Raw genomic sequence first — 21,313 nt, forward strand, 5'->3', positions numbered from 1 at the left:
CGTTTCAGGAGCCACTGCCCCCTTCCTCAGGACCGTCAGGAAAGACAAAACATCAAATCTGTGATTGTGACAGATTTGGTCTTTCCTGACGGTCCTGAGGAAGGGGGCAGTGGCTCCTGAAACGCGTAGACCTGGATGAAATAAAGATGCATTAATCTAAACATCTGTTCCTGTGATCCTTTGGCGCAGTATCAAACACCCCTCTCTTTTGCTCTCTGTTTTGGTGATCCCTCAATGGAAGCACAGGAACTTTTTTCATGTTATCACCCTTTTTTTACCAATCTGTCTGTTCAAACTCCTCAAATTAAATTAAAGTTGTTGTCCACTTCTTGGACAACCCCTTCTCATTAATATTATTATTATAGCGCCATTTATTCCATGGTGCTTTACAAGTGAAATAGGGTATACGTACAACAATCATTAACAGTACAAAACAGACTGGTATAGGAGGAGAGAGGACCCTGCCCGCGAGGGCTCACAGTCTACAGGGAATGGGTGATGGTACAATAGATGAGGACAGAGCTGGTTGCGCAGTGGTCTACTGGACTGAGGGCTATTGTAGGTTGTAGGCTTGTCGGAAGAGATGGGTCTTGATGTTCCTCTTGAAGCTTTCCACGTTAGGGGAGAGTCTGATATGCTGAGGTAGAGCGTTCCAGAGTATGGGGGAGGCACGGGAGAAATCTTGTACGCGATTGTGGGAAGAGGAGACGAGCGAGGAGTAGAGAAGGAGATCTTGTGAGGATCTGAGGTTGCGTGCGGGTAGGTACCGGGAGACTAGGTCACAGATGTAAGGAGGAGATAGGTTGTGGATGGCTTTGTAGGTCATGGTTAATGTTTTGAACTGGAGTCGTTGGGCGATGGGAAGCCAGTGAAGGGATTGGCAGAGTGGCGACGCTGGGGAATAGCGAGGGGAGAGGTGGATTAAGCGGGCCGCAGAGTTCAGGATAGATTGGAGGGGTGCAAGAGTGTTGGAAGGGAGGTCAGAGAGCAGGAGGTTGCAGTAGTCGAGGCGGGAGATGATGAGGGCATGCACTAATGTTTTTGCTGATTCTTGGTTAAGGAAAGCACGGATCCGGGAGATATTCTTGAGCTGTAGTCTGCAGGAGGTGAAGAGGGCTTGGATGTGTGGCTTGAAGGATAGAGCAGAGTCGAGGGTTACTCAAAGGCAACGAGCTTGTGAGACTGGGGAGAGTGAGCAACCATCAAGTTTGATGGAAAGGGAACTATACTTCCCTCCAGTGCGGCTGCGGTTCCAGCAAATCTAAAGCTGTGTTTCTGGGGTCCACGTGACATTATGACACGCGGGCCCCACGACTGGTCAGTGCCGGCTTCCTTTTCCCTGGTTTCGGACGTTTGCGCAGGGAGTCGGCGCACCGCTCACATCCTGCTCAAATGCCTGAAACCTGGGAGAAAAACATTGGACACTGGTGGTGACATTGACAGCAATGTCACGTGGACCCCTGGAACGCAGCCTTAGACATTGCTGGAATCATGGCCACATTGGAGGTCAGTATAGGCTTGCTTATATTTACGGGGGCAAACTAGGGGAATGAGTAGTGGATGTCCAAGTAGTGGCCAATGCCTTTAAGGGGTTTCAACAGACAGATTGGTAAAAAGGGTGCGAACATGAAAAGAAGTTCCTCTAGTTCCTTTTAAAATGATCACTGAAAGCCACCTAGGCTTACTTATTTTTACAGGGGTGAACGAGGGGAATGAGTAGGGGTTGTCCAAGTAGTGGACAATCCCTTTAATCTTTCAGTGAGCCCTCAAAGGACACACAGGCACTTTTTTCATGTTATCACCCTTTTTACCCAACTCCTCAAACTAAGCTTTCAGTGATCCCTCAAAGGAAGCATTGGAACTTTTTTCACGTTATCACCCTTCTTAGTAATGAGTGATACGGTCCTCTCTTACCCCATACATCTTCCAGTGACCCCATGGGAAATGCAGGAACTTTTCTTTCGGTTATCATCCCTCTTACTAGTCTGTTAGTCTTCTCTTGTCATGTGCAGCTTCACGTGACCCCGGTGGGAAGGCCGGTGAAGGCGAATGCCAATGTGTTTAGCTCCTTTTGTTGTTGTGTTGTTCCAATCCCAATTTCGAGATCCTCTCCTGATATAGACAGAAATGCTCTCTAGTAAAATGTCCCGGACAAGTTTTCATGTTCTTCTTCTTTTTTGGTTTTCATATCAGAATAGGGCAGGAATCGGTACAAAATCTCCGCACTGGACACATAGAATAAAATGCCATTCTCTGAAACAAAGGGTCATTATTCGCAGCCCGGGGGAATGTGAATGGAATTCTCCGTCATGGCCGGGGCCTCTGCGCGGCTTCACACACGTTATTAAATCACAGTCCTGGGTGTCCAGTGTCGTTCTCTGCGCAAATGTGTTTTTCATCATCCCCCATTGTAGTTTGAACAAGAGGAAATATGGGAATAACAGATGTTACCGAAAACCAGAACATTTATTCTTTTACATGTGACATTGGGATTTTCTACTTCTGTGAAGTGCCAATCTAGAAATGAGAAGACTGATACCAGGTTTATCATTAGATCGGTAGTTCTAGCCTTCAGGAGCTTTGCATCTGGTTATCAGGCCATCATTCCACCAATAGTTTTAACCAGAGGCAAAGCTCCCGATGGTTAAAACACTATTGGTGGAATGACGGCCTGATCACCGTTGGGAGCTTTGCGTCTCGTTATCAGGCCATCATTCCACCAATAGTGTTTTAACCATCGGGAGCTTTGCCTCTGGTTAAAAGTATTGGTGCAATGACAACCTGATAACCAGACGCAAAGCTCCCAACAGTGATCAGGCCGTCATTCCACCAATAGTGTTTTAACCATCGGGAGCTTTGCCTCTGGTTATCAACCCGTCATTGCACCAGTAGTTTTAACAGTCAGGAGCTTTACATCTGGTTACCAGGACCTTATTCTGAATTGTGGCACCCTTTTAAGTATTTCTCATGGGTAAAGTAGTGTCCACCTCAAAATTAACAAAACAAGAATGCCGTGGAGACACCATCACATGTTTCTCAACGCTGGCAGGAAACTAGCCAGGTCTTTCACCGGGAAGGAACAACCATGGGAAGGGCAGACTCCAGTCAAGGAGACCACCTATGCCAAGCATGGTATCCATCCACAGACAGCTGTTTCGGGGTATTGGCCTTCTACTTGGCATTGCTCCCGCTAGCCAGTTTCCTACTCCACACTGATGATCGGCAAATACCCCGAAACAGCTGTCTGTGGATGGATACCATGTTTGGCATAGGCGGTTTCCTTGACTGGAGACTGCCCTTCCCGTGGTTGTTCCTTCCCGGTGCAAGGCCTGGCTAGTTTCCTGCCAGCGTTGAGAAACATGTGATGATGTCTCCGCGGCATTCTAGTTTTGTATATTTTCCCAGGGGGCCTTGTTATAGTGTCACTGCGTTGAGGAAACACGTAATGGTGTCTCCGCGGTGTTGGATGTTGATCTCCCCAAGGTCAATCATCCTTACCTATGTGCACCTCAAATTAAAGTAGGAAGACCATGTAGTGGAAGAGGTCCTCTGAGCGCTATCAGAAATTTTAGGGCTCCATACAAAGATTTGGTTTCCCCTCTGCAGAAACCTTTTTGATTCTCTATATACTGAGCCCTCAAAATCTCTCCTTATTACAGTTGTTTTTATTGGGGTGGGGGGGATGAAACTATTGGGTCTGAACTTGAAGGAGCCCATCTAACACTGGTATCATTACTAAACCCCCGCCCCTCCCGACCAGGCCCCCAAATGAATCCTGATTCTAGACCCAATTGTTTAGACCTCAAACCAAAGGCCAAAATGTATTCTTGACAACAATCAAGATTTTTAAAATTAATTTTGAATACTAAAACTAGACCCCCCCAAAACTCACTGGAATATGTCTGGCCCCCACTCCATACTAAAAGTCCACATTAATTCAGAAACCCAAACTTAATCTAGACCCAAAGATTAGACCCTCTAAATGATTCTAGACCTCGATAATAATTCTGGCCCCAGAGCACATGCCAAAATTAATCTAAACTAAAAATTAGACCCATCTATTTTATTCCAGATCCCAAAAGTGTTTCCGACCCCATTTTTAGACCCATGTACGTGTGGTTACGCGGCAGTGGTAGATCTTCTCACATGGAGGGGTTATGGTGGCCACAAGAGCTAAGGCCGCGACACCACCCTACAAATGATTATTTGGTGGTAAGGAGCAACCCCTACTGAGGAACCCTCTACATGGGGCAGTTGACATGTCGTTGCCCCTCCTCACAGCCCCTTGTTGGGGGCATCACTGCTGCTCTGGCCTACTATACATAGGACACACTGCATTGACTATCTCTCACAATGTATTTCCTGCGATCCCGGGCCCTCGGCGGCGGTGGGTTTGTCACGCCGTGAGTGGTAAGGGGATCTCTGGCTCCAGAAGCATAGACAATGAAAATCTGATCAAATTTGCATGAGGTTGGAAATTTGGGTAGAGTTACATGTGTGTGGGTGGCATCCCGGGCAAAACGAGATTAATTCCGTCACCGGGAGAATCTTCTCCTGTAAGAATAGGACGGCGGAGAGGAGCGCGGGTATAAATAACGGCGGTGAGTCAGGACGCTCCCGGCTTCTGTGTTACTACATTCCTGCGGACACATGACGCTGCAGCTCATCAGCGAGAAGCACTGTCACTCCTTTCTGCTGAGTGTCTTCATTAAAGGGGTGACTCCGAACTGCAAAACATGGTTTTCCGCGTGTGTGTCTGTGTAGTGGGGGGAGCTTTTTAACCGAAGGGTAACACTTCATTAGCCCCACGGTGGACCTCGGATTCCTTGGTTTATTTGGTACAGAATAGAAATATAACGCTTGGACTCCACATCGCACCACGTCCAAAACTCTGGTAGTCCTCATATGTCACTTGTGAGGTCACAAGACAAGCTCTTATTCCCAATTTTTAGCAAGTCTATTGGTTTAGGGGGAGAGCTCTACAGAATAGGGGCAGCACGAGAGAAGTCCTGCAGATAAGCGTGAGACGAAGAAATAAAGGAGGAAGAGAGTCATAGATCATTGGACAACTGAGGAGTCTGAGAGCGAAGACATGAGTCCAGCTTTGGTACTCGTAACTAGTGATGAGTGGGCACTACCATGCTCGGGTGCTCAGTACTCGTAACTAGTGATGAGCGGGCACTACCATGCTCAGGTGCTCAGTACTGGTAACTAGTGATGAGCGGGCACTACCATGCTTGGGTGCTCTGTACTGTAACTAGTGATGAGCGGGCACTACCATGCTCAGGTGCTCAGTACTGGTAACTAGTGATGAGCGGGCACTACCATGCTCAGGTGCTCAGTACTCGTAACTAGTTATGAGCGAGCACTACCATGCTCGGGTGCTCTGTACTCGTATCTAGTGATGAGCGGGCACTACCATGCTCGGGTGCTCAGTACTCGTATCTAGTGATGAGTGGGCACTACCATGCTCAGGTGCTCAGTACTCGTAACTAGTTATGAGCGAGCACTACCATGCTCGGGTGCTCTGTACTCGTATCTAGTGATGAGCGGGCACTACCATGCTCGGGTGCTCTGTACTCGGAACTAGTGATGAGCGGGCACTACCATGCTCAGGTGCTCAGTACTCGTAACTAGTGATGAGAGGACACTACCATGCTCGGGTGCTCAGTACTCGTAACTAGTGATGAGCGGGCACTACCATGCTCGGGTGCTCAGTACTCGTAACTAGTGATGAGCGGGCACTACCATGCTCAGGTGCTCAGTACTCGTAACTAGTGATGAGAGGACACTACCATGCTCGGGTGCTCAGTACTCGTAACTAGTGATGAGCGGGCACTACCATGCTCAGGTGCTCAGTACTCGTAACTAGTGATGAGCGGGCACTACCATGCTCGGGTGCTCAGTACTCGTAACTAGTGATGAGCGGGCACTACCATGCTCGGGTGCTCAGTACTCGTAACTAGTGATGAGCGGGCACTACCATGCTCAGGTGCTCAGTACTCGTAACTAGTGATGAGCGGGCACTACCATGCTCGGGTGCTCTGTACTCGTAACAAGCAATCAGACACTTGAGATGGGTGCAATGAAAGTACAAAGTGTAATGGGGAACTTGAGTATTTTTCTGGAATATTTTCCTGAAAAAAATGAAGTTCTTCATTGACTTTCATTGTAACTGGTACAAGAGTCTGAGCCAAATGCTTGCTTAAGAGTACCAAGCATGGTAGTGCCCGCTCATCACTAGTTACGAGTACAGAGCACCCGAGCATGGTAGTGCCCACTCATCACTAGTTACCAGTACTGAGCACCCGAGCATGGTAGTGCCCGCTCATCACTAGTTACCAGTACTGAGCACCCGAGCATGGTAGTGCCCGCTCATCACTAGTTATTACCAGTACTGAGCACCCGAGCATGGTAGTGCCCGCTCATCACTAGTTACGAGTACTGAGCACCCGAGCATGGTAGTGCCCGCTCATCACTAGTTACTAGTACAGAGCACCCGAGCATGGTAGTGCCCGCTCATTACTAGTTATGAGTACTGAGCACCCGAGCATGGTAGTGCCCGCTCATCACTAGTTATGAGTACTGATCATGGTTGTATAGTAAAGCTCACAGATCCGGGTAGAGGACGTTCTCGTCCTGCACATAGAACCAGTGATATCTGAGGCTTCGTTCCTCTCTTCTTGGAGCCTTTGTCCGGAATATGTAAATGTGTGTATCCGGAATGTCCTGCGCCCGGTGAGCAGAATGCTTGGCATGTGTGCGGATTCCGAGGTCTGCAATGTATTGTTTTGCAGGAAATCCTGTTAATGTCTTGGTCCTGATTTCGCCGTAAGGAATCCGGGAGGGGGGAGGGGGGGCGACTGCGGAAAGCTGCTGTTTGGAAACGATCTTCAGGGGCTTGAATATTTTCGGAGCTGTTTTATACTCACCTCTATGGATGGGAGATGTCGGCGGTTTTATGTCTCTTGTAGCAGCACAACGTGGAGGGTTTATGTATTTTTAGGTCCGGGAATATTTCCAGTAGAAAACCTCAGAAAAATATCAAATTTTATTAAATAACTTTCCCAGATCGTGAGCCTTGGAATGTGAGGAGGCATTAATAGTGATTCACGGGGTCTTAAAGTGACGGCCAGACCCCAAAATAAATACAGATTTCAGGAAAAAAAATAGAAAATGCAGCCACCACTAGAGGGAGCTCCGGAGCGTGTTGTGTACAGTGAGCGCCCTCTGGTGGACAATACAGAGCGGCATGCAGTTTATTTACAGGGGTTTCCAGTTTGGAAGAAATCTGTTCCTGCAGCCGGGTGACAGGGGTTTTCCAACCCCCCAAAAAAAACCCCATCTCTTTGCAGGGAAGTTGTCAGAAGAGCGATACTGTGACTGTGCATTCCAAATACTTCACATGATCACACCTATGTCTCGTGATCTGACTGAGGGATCCCTGGCATCACTCATTTTAGCCTACGACAGGTCTGTGCAGCAGGGAGGGTCAGTATCCTGTAAAGTAGTCAGGGCTTCAGCACCTGTAACTACACACAGGGACTTGCTTGTGTCACACAGTGTAGTACATAACCTGGAGTGGAGTGTGAATTATATAGCAGAATTGTGTGTATATACAGTACAGACCAAAAGTTTGGACACACCTCATTCAAAGAGTTTTCTTTATTTTCAGGACTCTGAAAATTGTAGATTTCCATTGAAGGCATCAAAACTATGAATTATCACATGTGGAATGAAATACTTAACAAGAAAGTGTGAAACAACTGAAAATATGTCTTATATTCTAGGTTCTTCACAGTAGCCACCTTTTGCTTTGATTACTGCTTTGCACACTCTTGGCATTCTCTTGATGAGCTTTAAGAGGTAGTCACCGGAAAGGGTTTTCCAACAGTCTTGAAGGAGTTCCCAGAGATGCTTAGCACTTGTTGGCCCTTTTGCCGTCACTCTGCGGTCCAGCTCACCCCAACCATCTCGATTGGGTTCAGGTCTGGTGACTGTGGAGGCCAGGTCATCTGGCGTAGCACCCCATCACTCTCCTTCTTAGTCACATAGCCCTTACACAGCCTGGAGGGGTGTTTGGGGTCATTGTCCTGTTGAAAAATAAATGATGGTCCAACTAAACGCAAACCGGATGGAATAGCACGCCGCTGCAAGATGCTGTGGTAGCCATGCTGGTTCAGTATGCCTTCAGTTTTGAATAAACCCCCAACAGTGTCACCAGCAAAGCCCCCCCACACCATCACACCTCCTCCTCCATGCTTCACGGGGGGAACCAGCCATAAAGAGTCCATCCGTTCACCTTTTCTACAAAGACACGGTGGTTGGATCCAAAGATCTCAAATTTGGACTCATCAGACCAAAGCACAGATTTCCACTGGTCTAATGTCCATTCCTTGTGTTCTTTAGCCCAAACAAGTCTCTTCTTCTTGTTGCCTGTTCTTAGCAGTGGTTTCCTAGCAGCTATTTTACCATGAAGGCCTGCTGCACAGTCTCCTTAATAGCTGTTCTAGAGATGAGAAGGTGTGTCCAAACTTTTGGACTGTGCTGTAGGTGTACAGTATACAGCAGTACTATGTACTGTATAGAGCAGTATTCTATATTTACAGTATTCTATTTGATTAGCGTATAGCAGTATTAAGCAGTGCTAGGTGTGCAGTGTGTGACCATATTCTCTGTATATAGTTGTTGAATATGTGAGCACAATGTATAGCGGTATACTGTGTATATTGCCGGAGTACAGTATTCAGCAGCACAATGTGTATAACTGTATACTGTGTATAGGAGTATTATATATGAGCATAATATATCGCCGTATCATGTATATAACAAGATTATGCGTAAGTGCAGTATTAAGTATACAGTGTATAGCACTATGGTGTATACAACATATAGCTGTACAGTATATAGCAGGTCAATATGTATAGCAGTATTTGGTGTACAGTGAGTATTATGGGAATATTATATAGCAGTATTAAGCAGTACTATGTATGGCAGTGTTAAATGTGTACAGTGTATAGTACTATTGTATATAGCATATTTAACAATTCAATCTGTGCATAAGTGTTATTTATGGGCATATTATATAGCAGTATTGTGTACAGTATATGGCAGTCTGTGTATAGGAGTATTTATGCGCATAGTATATAGCAGTATGCCATGTGTAACGTATATAGCAGTACTCTGTGTGTAGGAGTATTATTTATGGGTATAGTATATAGCAGTATTGCATGTGTACAATATATGGCAGTATTCTGTACAGTACTGTATATTGCAGTATTGTGTGTGCCGCATGGGGCGGTATTCTGGGTGCGCCGCATGGGGCGGTATTCTGGGTGCGCCGCATGGGGCGGTATTCTGGGTGCGCCGCATGGGGCGGTATTCCGGGTGCGCCGCATGGGGCGGTATTCCGGGTGCGCCGCATGTGGCGGTATTCTGGGTGCGCCGCATGTGGCGGTATTCCGGGTGCGCCGCATGTGGCAGTTTTCTGGGTGCGCCGCATGTGGCAGTCTGTGTATAGGAGTATTATTTATGGGCATAGTGTATATAGCAGTATTCTATATGCAGTATATAGCCGTATTCCATATGAGAGCGGCACACAGTAATATATTGTGGGGGTCAGATTATTCCTCAGGTGTGAGGTGAGTAATGACGCCGTCCTGCCGTGTGACCAGTCCCTGAGTAATCCCCGCTCATTCCGGCTTTCTCATGGCTCCGTCTGCACATTTCTTGTGGCTTTCAGTCGGTGTCCTCCGTGTGACAGGTGCAGACGTGCGGGCGGTGATATCGGATATTCTGCCTGTAATCTCCCCGCGTCTCGGTATAATGTGAGGCGTGTGACTCGGCTTTGCTCTGTGATTGACGCCCGTGTACCCCGGATCACCGCCGGCGGCCGATATTCTGCGCCTCTTGTTAGTTTTGACTGTGCAGATTTAGCAGTTCTCTGAATGCTAGCCTCTGTATAACCCCGCTCACACCACTGATTGGCAGCTTTCTGCCTATGCAGTGTACACAGAAAGCTGCCAATCAGTGATGTAGTCAAGGTTATACAGAGCACATGAATAAAAAGGACTGCATGGCAGCAGGTTACCTGATGATAATCTCCTGCTGATAAAACAGTCATTTTATCAAAACTATATTGAGTAAGTGACACATGGCTGGAATCGGGATCTCTGCCTCTACATCATGCTGCTCTCAGATTACATGGCACAAATCTGATGACCGATTAATGACTATCTCGCACATGTATATGATCATCTACGTATCCCGTGTACTCAGTGCAGACATTACATTGATTCCCAAAAGGGATCAATCCCGCCTTTGCCAGAGGCCCCATGTCTGCTCAGCGGCCTCAGACAGGAAGTCTCCATGTCACTGACCCGTCTCCGCTGAGAGCCTCTTAAAGGGGCATAGGGAAGTTTACACAGACTGTGTGAGCTGCCGGCAGAGCGGAGGTTAATTATATCAATCCCGTATAGAAAGGTAACAAGACGATGGATTAATGTTCAGTGATTGTCCCACAAAGATGCGCCTGTCTCTTTAAATGTCTGTCTTATAATCCTACCGCCTCTCCACCATTGATTGCTCTGATGTTTCCCATTCATGCTGCTCCTTGGAAAGCTGGGTGAATAAATCAATAGCTGTTATTATAAATCCTATAATGTGCGTACTCGGCTTTCCCAGACTCCTGCCACCTCTGATTGCCCTGATGCCTCATGCTGCTCCTTGGAAAGCTGGGTGAATAAATAGCTGCTATAATAAACCCTATAGTGTGGGTACCCAGCTTTCCCAGACTCCTGACCACCTCTCTCTCCACCATTGATTGCTCTGATGTTTCCCTCTGATGCTGCTCCTTGGAAAGCCGGATGAATTGATAGCTGCTGTAATAAACCCTATAGTGTGGGTACCCAGCTTTCCCAAACACCTATCCACCTCTCCTCACCATTGATTGCTCTGATGTTTCCCAGTCATGTTGCTCCTTGGGAAGCTGGGTGAATAAATAGATACTGCTATTACAAATCCTATAGTGTGGGTACCCAGCTTTCCCAGACTCCTGTCCACCTCCACCATTGATTGGTCTGATGTTACCTTCTCATGCTGCTCCTTGGAAAGCTGGGTGAATAAATCTATAGTTGCTATACTGTGGGTACCCAGCTTTCCCAGAATCCTGTCCACCTTTCTTCACCACTGATTGGTCTGATGTTTCCCAGTCATATTGCTCCTTGGAAAGCTGGGTGAATAAATCTATAGCTGCTATAGTGTGGGTACCCAGCTTTCCCAGACTCCTGCCCACCTCTCCACCATTAATTGTTCTGATGTTTCTCTCTTTCTGCTCCTTGGAAAGCTGGGTGAATAAATCGATACTGCTATTACAAATCCTATAGTGTGGGTACCCAGCTTTCCCAGACTCCTGCCCACCTCCACCATTAATTGTTCTGATGTTTCCCAGTCATTCTGCTCCTTGGAAAGCTGGGTGAATAAATCGATAGCTGCTATAGTGTGGGTACCCAGCTTTCCCAAACACCTGAAAGACACATCTGCCTTGTTATGGAGTGACCAGAAAGTTGTGAACTGTGGTCAATAAAGGGTTATCTGACTGCCAGGGGCTTGGTGCAGCAGTGACCTGGAGCCGCTCCGTCATCGTATTAGTAGGTTTTGTCTATCGGATGTAGCAGAGCTGAGCGTGTCACATCCAGAAAAGAGCCGCTTCTCAGAGGGTACAAGTAAAAGCTGAGCTGTGCCTGGTGCCGCTGTGCTCAGTGCTGAGCTGTGTTTGCAAGGTCCCATCCTGATTTGATATCGTCCATTATCCTGACTCGGAGTGACACGCTCGGCTCTGCTACATCTGTAGTGGGATGTATGGGGCCGGCTCGTGTTCCTGAGGAATGCACGGAATTGCATCTCCTCTGTGAGTCATTGTAACAAATGCGCAGCTCCAGAAATGGCCTTAAATAGTAACACCAGACGTTACTCAATCGTTTGGGGTTTTTTTTAGCCGGAATGTATCGCTATGCTGAAACACTTCACAGCATTTTTTCACATCGTGTTATTTCTCTGCTTCGCTGCGGAGATCTCGTCTCTGAGAATCGGGAACGAAACCGAAGAGCCTGGGGTCTTTATAGACTTTACTGAAGGCTCAAGACACGAGAACCTCATAGTAAGCTCCCTTATAGTATAGGAGAGAGCTAAGCGAGGGAGGAGTCAGAGAGAAGACCGCCCACGAGGAGCTGGTAACTGTATGAGGAGCTAGAAATAGCGCACTATTTCTCAGCCTTTCGGAAAAAATCAGGTGGGGAATGAATTTTCTGTTTCTGACTCACAGCCACCAGATCACAGCTAGCCGTTTTTGCATTTTTAGGTAAACTGGTGCCCCAGGATTCGTGGCCACAATGCCCTTTACGTGGGTGAGAACATCTTTCCTTAGACTTTGAGCAGTGGTCTAATCTAAAGCTTGTGGTCCCCAATGCAAAATCTTAAACAGGTCCCCAACTATCAAGGGTCTTCCATAGAATTGATCTTCTTATGTAGGAACCTATTGTCACGAATGACACAGTCCTGTGGTGTCTGGTTATAAAATTTTACACTGCTCCCTGACCTATTATTTCTGCTTTGTCTTCATCCCTTTCCTTTTAGGAACCTGTGGAGATCCTCAGCCATTTCGCGCTCCATGACCTATTTCTGCTTAATTTTCATTCCTTTAGGAACCTGTGGAGTTTCTAAACCATACAGCACTCCCTGACCTTCTATTTCTGCTTGGTTTTCATCCTTTTTTCTTTAGGAACCTGTGGAGTTTGTCAGCCTTTCAGCGCTTCCCTAACCGTCTTTTTCTGCTTGGTTTTCATCCCTTTCCCTTTAGGATTCTGCGGAGTTCCTCATCCTTTCAGCTCACCCTGACCTATTTCTGCTTAGTTTTCATCCCTTTCCCTTTTAGGACCCTGTGGAGTTGCTTACCCTTTCACCGCTCCCTGACCTATTATTTCTGCTTGGTTTTCTTCCCTTTCCCTTTTAGAACCCTGCAGAGTTCCTCAGCACTTCCCTTGGTGACTTTATATATCCTCATTTCCCCTTACTCTGTGCTGGTGATAGGTATAATACCCTTAAGTCTTCAGTGCAAGCAGTCGGCTTGCATACATCTGGAGAAACCTTTGTTGTTGTTGTTCTTCGCCCTGACTCATCTGGAGATTACTTTTCTGTTTCCTTCCTGCTCTTTCTTACCCCTTTGTCTTCTTTAGAGTTTAGTGGGGTTGACTAGACGCTCATCCCATTTGTTCGCTACCTAAGACCTACTTCAGGGTGAGGTATCCGGCTCGGTGCATAGGTGCGCTTATGTTGGGTGGTGAGGGAAATTGGTGCCCATCGGTAGATTCGGTCAGGGGACACCATATCCCCCTTACCTTTTACACAGGACTTCCCTTCCCTTTTGCCATTTGCTTGGTACTTCTTGTACCTGGGCCTGCCGCCTATGATCGGCCATTCTTCTGACATCTATTATAGTAAACAATTGTTATCACAACAGAATAAGAATTCTGGAGCGTTTTTTCTTAGAACTTTACTATTCCTCTGTTATTCCTCCTGGAAATGAGACTAAAATGAAGACTTAATGTTAGTTTCCTTTACGGATATCTACAAACGCTATTGACATTAGGGTTAGTGAATGGTAACTCTCAGTTGGCTTATATATATATATATATATATATATATATATATATATATATATATATATATATATATATATATATATATATATATATATATATATATATATATATATATTATATATTATATATTATATATTATATTATATATTATATAAAAATATTATATATTATATAAAAATATTATATATTATATAAAAATATTATATATTATATAAAAATATTATTTATATATTATATAAAAATATTATTTATATATTATATAAAAATATTATTTATATATTATATAAAAATATTATTTATATATTATATATAAATATTATTTATATATTATATATAAATATTATTTATATATTATATATAAATATTATTTATATATTATATATATTTTTATTTATTTGATATTTATATTTATATATATATATATATATATATATATATATATATATATATATATATATATATATATATATATAAATTTATATGATATATATTTCCAGGAGGAATAACAGAGGAATGGCACAAAACAGGGAAGCGCAAGTGTTTACGGACGCAGGGTTGTCGGCAGGGTCACCTGGTCCCCTTTTAAGGGTTACTATGCTAATCCGGCCACGTATGTGACGCCATTAGGCCCATTTCATAATCTGGTTATATACACCCACTCCTCATAAGGAGAAAGGACTTCTGGGTAATTCCTTAAGTCAACATTTTATCTGTTCAGTGCATGACACAGGCCATTAGTGAGAAATCTCCTATATAGGAAGCCTGTGCCACCCCTGCCAGTCTGTCCGTGCGAGATAGGACTGATGGGAAGTTCTCAAGGAAGAGCTCTCACTGCCTGCCGGGAGGAGAGCGCAGGCTGCAGTGTACATGAGGGCGGCGCGGCTCCCCTGGAGATTCTGGGGACCGAAACCGACCCCGAAGATTCCTCCATAGAGGTATGTCCCGTATCCGTTAACGCCTTCTATCTCAGAAAAATGCTTATATAGCAATTCCCTTTATATTATTGACATCTATCCCCTTTCCAGGGCAGTTCATCCCTGTTTGCTCCTTGAAACATAATCTTAAGGTCCCATCCATCCGATGGTCCTAGTCGAGTAGTTCACTTTGCTGAGAGCCTGCAAAAAAATTAAAAATATTTACATTTTACTTACAATAGTGAAAGGGTTCTTTACAGTTAGAGCAGTCAGACTGTGGAATGCCGACCACAAGAGGTAGTAATGGCAGATACTATAACAGCTTTTATATCAGGGCTGGAGGATTTCCTCAGTACACAACATTGTGAGTTATAGAGGATTTAGTGACCAAAATGTATAATTGGTTGAGGAAGGGAACTTGATGGAGGTGACACATGGGAGATGTCAAATATTGGGGCAGATACCCAAGTGAAAGGCATCATGGGGAGCTAGGAGTGGCCATACCTGTCCCTAACAGTGCCCCCTACAGGGAATATATAGTAAGAGGACCATGCAACATATGGGTGGGTCATGTCCACCAGGGAGAGGGATGATCCCCCCCCCCCCCCCTTAGTATCTGCTTTGACTCCTTGAGAAGGATTTTTGAGTGTTCCTGCCCCCCTATGACACCCTTAGTCAAGTAAGCTCAAACGTTGTCAACCCATTAAGAACAGATTTAGCACTTTATTATGGATAGTGTTTATCACCAGCTTCCCCATTCACTTAGGAAGTAAAAAAATATTTTACAACTTTATTGTTCATGTAGAGGAAGCAAAGTCTTCCCTATAGGGTAAGAGAAATGAGCATGGAAGTAGTAAGGGAGGAGTCAGAGGATGAGACCACCCATGAGGAGTTAGTAACCATGGGAGAAGCTTGAAGATGACTTTTGGCACTGTTAGAGGGTGTATATCACCGGGCTACTCAACCACTGGGGCAGTAATACATCACTCAAAAGGTAAACTTCATTGTACATGCAGCGAAAGTAGTTTCACCTATAGGATAAGAGATGAGCAGGGGAGGAGTCAGAGGAGACCGCCCATGAGGAGCTAGTAACTGTGGGAGAAGCTTGAAGCCCAGATTTGCCACTGTATGACGGTGTGTACATCAATGGGGCAGTAATACAGAACTTAAAAGGGAACTACATTGTACATGCAGAGAAAGTAGAGTTTTGCCTAAAGGGTGAGAGATGAGCAGGGGAGGAGACTACCCATGAGGAGTTGGTAACCATGGGAGAAGATTGAAGATGACATAACTCAAAAAGAATGTCATTGTACATTCAGAGGAAGTAATCTCCCTTTTATAGAGTAAGAGAAATGAGCAGGGGAGTAATAAGGGAGGAGGCAGAGGAGGACAACGCCCACGAGGAGCGAGTAGAGGAGAAGCCCCCCCATAGTGTAAGAGGCATAAACAGAGGAGGAGTCAAAGGAGAAGACCGCCCATGAGGTGTTCGTAACTGGGAGAAGCTTGAAGATGACATAACTCAAAAGGGAATGGTATTTGTACATCATGCAGAGGAAGTAGAGTTCCCCTATGAAGTAAGAGATATCAGAGGAGGAGACCACCCATGAGGAGCTAGTAACTGTGGGGGAAGCTTGGAGACCAGATTTGTCACTGTATTACATATGGAGTACATCACTCGGTACTCAACCATTGGGACAGTAATATAGAACGCAAAAGAGGAACTTTATTGTACATGTAGAGAAAGTAGAGTTTCCATTAGGTTATGAGATGAGCAGGGGAGTAATAAGGAAGGGGTCAGAGGAGGAGACCGCCCATGAGGAATTAGTAAACATGGGAGAAGCTTGAAGATGACATAAATCAAAAGGGAAACGTCATTTAACCTGCACAGGAAGTAGCATTTTTCTTATAGGGTAAGACAGATTAACAGGGAGGTAATAAGGGAGTAGTCAGAAGAGACCACCCACGAGGAGCTAGTATCTGTAGGAGAGGCTTTAAGACGGGAGTTGGCACTGGATTACATAGTGTATATCACTGGGGCAGTAATACATAACCCAAAAGGAGAACATCATTGTACATGTAGATGAAGCAAAGCCTTCCCTATAGGGTAAGAGAAATGAGCAGGGAAGTAATAAGGGAGGAGTCAAGAGACCGCCCATGAGGCGTTACTAACCATGGGAGAAGCTTAAAGAGGACATTTGGCACTGTATTGCAGAGGGTATATATCACCGAGCTACTCAACCACGGGAGTAGAAATGCATAACTCAAAAGGGAAACTTCATTGTACATGCAGCGGAAGTAGAGTTTCACCTATAGGATGAGAGATGAGCAGGGGAGGAGTCAGAGGAGACTGCCCATGAGGAGTTAATAACCATGAGAGAAGCTTGAGGATAACTAAAAAGGGGAATGACATTGTACATGCAGAGGAAGTAGTTTTCCTTATAGGGTAAGAGATGAGCAGGGGTGTCATAAGGCAAGGTCAGAGGAGGAGACTGCCCATGAAGAGCTAGTAACCATGAAAAAAAGATTGAAGATGAGATTTGGCACTGTATTACAGAGAATGTATGTTACAGGGCTAATAAACCACTGGGGCAGTAATACATAACTCAAAAGAGGACCTTCATTGTACATGGTAAAAAGATGAGCAGGGGAGCGATAAGACAGGGGTCAGAGGAGACCGCCCATGAGGAATCAGTAACTATGGGAGAAGCTTGAAGTTGACAATGCAAAATGGAGCGTCATTGTACATGCAGAGGTAGGAGCGATTTCCTTATAGGGTAAAAGATGAGCAGGGGAGCAGTCAGAGGAGACCACCCACGAGGAGCTAGTAAATGTGGGAGCGCCTTAAAGACAGGAGTCGGCGCTGTGTTAGAGAATGTATATCACTGGGTTGCTCAACCACTGGGGAAGTAATACAGTTCTCAAAAGGAGAACTTCATTGTACATGCAGAGAAAGCAAAGTCTTCCCTATAGGGTAAGAGAGATGAGCAGGGAAGTAATAACGGAGGAGTCAGGGGATGAGACCACCCATGAGGAGTTAGTAACCATGGGAGAATCTTGAAGATGACATTTGGAACTGTTAGAGGGTGTATATCACCGGGCTACTCAACCACTGGGGCAGTAATACATAACTCAAAAGGTAAACTTCATTGTACATGCAGCGAAAGTAGTTTCACCTATAGGATAAGAGATGAGCAGGGGAGGAGTCCGAGGAGACCGCCCATGAGGAGCTAGTAACTGTGAGAAGCTTGAAGCCCAGATTTGGCACTGTATGACAGTGTGTGTACATCAATGGGGCAGTAATACAGAACTCAAAAGGGAACTACATTGTACATGCAGAGGAAGTAGAGTTTTGCCTATAGGGAGAGAGATGAGCAGGGGAGGAGACCACCCATGAGGAGTGGTAACCATGGGACAAGATTGAAGATGACATAACTCAAAAGAGGAACGTCATTGTACATGGTAAAAGAGATGAGCAGGGGATCGATAAGACGGGTCAGAGGAGGAGACCGCCCATGAGGAATCAGTAACCATGGGAGAAGCTTGAAGTTGACAATGCAAAAGGGAGCGTCATTGTACGTGCAGAGGTGGTAGCATTTTCCTTTATAGGGTAAAAGATGAGCAGGGGAGCAGTCAGAGGAGACCACCCACGAGGAGCTAGTAAATGTGGGAGAGCCTTAAAGACAGGAGTTGGCGCTGTGTTACAGAATGTATATCACTGGGCTTCTCAACCGCTGGGGAAGTAATACATAACTCAAGGGGAACTTCATTGCACATGTAGCGGAAATAGAGTTTAACTTATAAGGTAAGATGAGCAGGGGAGTAATAAGGGAGGAGTCGGGGGTGGAGACCGCCCATGAGGAGCGAGTAACTATAGGAGAAGCTTAAAGACAAGATTTGGCACTGTATTACGGAGTGTTTGTGTGCCACCAGATACTCAACCACCCGGTCGGTAACACATAACTCGGCTACGTGTATCCTTAGTGTTTCACATATACATTTCCATAACTTTATGGCAACATGCAATAAAAGTTGTGGAGCTGACAGCAAAATCCCGGCATCTGCTGTTCATCACGATCAGCGTTTTACGTGATAGTGAATTCTATCCGAATGATTGCCTTACTCCGCATGAATCACTTTACAAGAGATTTCCCATATATACAGATATAGCTGAGCTCGTCCCTTGTAGTTGAGAGGAGTGTGTCAGATGTAGATGTATTTTTATTGGGTACAACTTTTACACCCGAACTCTGACAAACCTTGCAGAGGAAATGTTTCTCGCAGCTGAGTGTTGTCTAAGGTCGCATTAAGTCAGGAACAGTTATATTTGTCGTTCCGCTTATACAATGCTTCTTCAGGGGGCGTCACTTAATGTGGAGAATGTCGCTATTGTTCGGCGTCTTTTACAATTATTTAGTTTCCTGTCCGTGTCTTCTACTTGCCCCCCGGTTTGTTATCTCATGAAGCCCACGCCGGATGATCTGACCCTCCAAAAAGTCCAAGCCTCAAAGTGCGGAGCCCTGGAAGGGGCTGATAAGAGGAGAGGAAATCCATGACGGGCGCAGAGCTGGAGGATGGAAGTGCAGAGAAGAGACGGAGGGATAGAGCGTCATGTTCTGCAGAACTTTCATAGACTAATGAGTCACATCCGATCTGCACTGTCCCCATTGGGGCTCAAAATCTAGATTCCCTATCAGTGTGTCTGTAGGTAGATATGAGATATAGGTGGCTGGGTAGATACAGTGGGTATGGAAAGTATTCCCTTTAAATTTTTCCATCTTTGTTTCATTGCAGCCATTTGGTAAATTCAAAAAAAGTTCATGTTTTTTCTCATTAATGTACACACTTCCCCCATCCCCCATCCATCTTGACAGGAAAACCCCCCCAGAAATGTAGACATTTTGGCAAATTTATTAAACAAGAAAACCTGAAATATCACATGGTCATAAGTATTCATCCCCTTTGCTCAGTATTGAGTAGAAGCGCCCTCCTCCTTTTTGAGCTAGTACAGCCATGAGTCTTCTTGGGATCCTGGATTTGGGGATCCTCGGCCATTCTTCCTTGCAGATCCTCTCCAGTTCTGTCCTGTTGGATGGTGAACATTGGTGGACGCCATTTTCAGGTCTCTCCAGAGATGATCAATTGGGTTTAGGTCAGGGCTCTGGCTGAGCCGGTCAGGAATGGTCACAGAGTTGCTCTGAAGCCACTCCTTTGTTATTTTAGCTGTGTGCTTGGGGTCATTGTCTTATTGGAAGGTGAACCTTCAACCACGTCTGAGATCCAGAGCACTCTAGAAGAGGTTTTCTTCCAGGATATCTCTGTACTTGGTCGCATTCATCTTTCCTTCAAACCAGTCGTCCTGACTTTGCAGCTGAAAAACACCTCCATAGCATGATGCTGCTTCCTCCATGTCTCACTGTAGGGATTGTATTGGGCAGGTGATGAACAGTGCCTGGTTTTATCCACATATAGGCCCTGTGCGCACTTACCGGATTTTGCCGCGGATTTTTTGCGGTTTTGCTGCATGTTTCGCTGCAGAAAATGTTCATAACATCTCTGCAGTGAATCACCAGCAAATCCTATGGAGAAAAAAAATCCTGTGCGCACTGGGCGGAATTTGACAGCTGCATGTTTTGCTGCGGAAATCCCGCAGCAAAAACAAGTGCATGTCACTTCTTTTCCGCACGTCGCTGCGGGATTTCACTCCATTGACTCCAATGTTAATCATGAAATCCCGCAGGGAATAACGCAGGCAGCAAATTCTGTGCGGTTCACTGCGTTTTCCTGCGTTATTCCCTGCGGTATTTCGCGGTTTACCTCCGGTAATGTACATCACTTGCTGCGGTTTGCAGGGAAGTGATGTCATTACAGGAAGAGGAAGCCGTGCAGAGAGTAAACACACACAGATCACAGACACACAGACACAGAACACATAGACACAGACACACAGATCACACACAGAAAGAAAACGGAAATATAGAAAACAAACAACGTGGGCTCCGCTGCATATTTACCGTCCAGCCGAGGTAAGCACACAGCGGCGGCCCGGTATTCTCAGGCTGGGGAGGGAGAGGGGCAGGGGTAATGTCCCCCGCCTCACTCCCACCTCCCACAGCCGAGAATATCAGCCGCAGCTGCCCGGCACTGTCGCATACATTATGCGGCAGTACCGGCGTGTCCTCGGCTCTTCTTGCCGCCGTGTAGCAGTGGCAGCAAGGTAATACAAGGGGTTAATGATGGTGGGGGACACCGCCATTAACCCCAGGCTTGATCATGGCAGCGTCTATGTGACAGCTGACATGATCAACCCGTAAGTAAAGTGAAAAAAACACAGACACCGAAAAATCCTTTATTTTAAATAAAACAAACAAGCCTCGTTCACCATTTTATTAACCCCTCCCGCACCAAAGCTCCGGCGTAATCCACAGCTCTGGCGTAATCCACAGCTCCAGCGTAATCCACCGCTCCGACGTCCTGCGCTGCTTACATCCAGCCGCGACTGTCACAGACACAGCGCTGAATGAAAGCAGCAGACAGCAGAGGTAATTACCGGTCATTTCCCACGGCCGGTAATGTGAACTCACTGCCGACCGTGGGAAATGCAGCGATTTGTCCTCTATCTATCTATCCCTCTGTCTGTCTTTCTATCTATCTACTATCTCAGAATTAAATGATTTTTTTTTTTTTTTTTTTAATGTGCTTTATTGCATTGAATGCAATAAAGGACATCCCAACCCGCACGCG

The 21,313-nt window shown here is 45.7% G+C and overlaps 1 protein-coding gene across 5 annotated transcripts in view; it reads left to right on the plus strand.

The window, feature by feature from the left end:
* The window catches only part of RAI14 (retinoic acid induced 14), a 140,347-nt gene that overhangs the window by 46,728 nt on the left and 72,306 nt on the right, over positions 1 to 21,313 (plus strand). The window contains exon 1 of one of the 5 annotated variants that reach the window (XM_075328354.1): positions 14,462 to 14,593. The exons of the other annotated variants lie outside the window; for them this stretch is intronic. Within the exon in view, the coding sequence (XP_075184469.1) occupies positions 14,462 to 14,593 (132 nt within the window). Of the gene's footprint in view, positions 1 to 14,461; positions 14,594 to 21,313 lie in introns of those variants that run through there. 5 annotated transcript variants of the gene reach the window in all.

The sequence above is a fragment of the Anomaloglossus baeobatrachus genome, chromosome 1, assembly GCF_048569485.1.
Source record: "Anomaloglossus baeobatrachus isolate aAnoBae1 chromosome 1, aAnoBae1.hap1, whole genome shotgun sequence".
NCBI lineage: Eukaryota > Metazoa > Chordata > Amphibia > Anura > Aromobatidae > Anomaloglossus > Anomaloglossus baeobatrachus.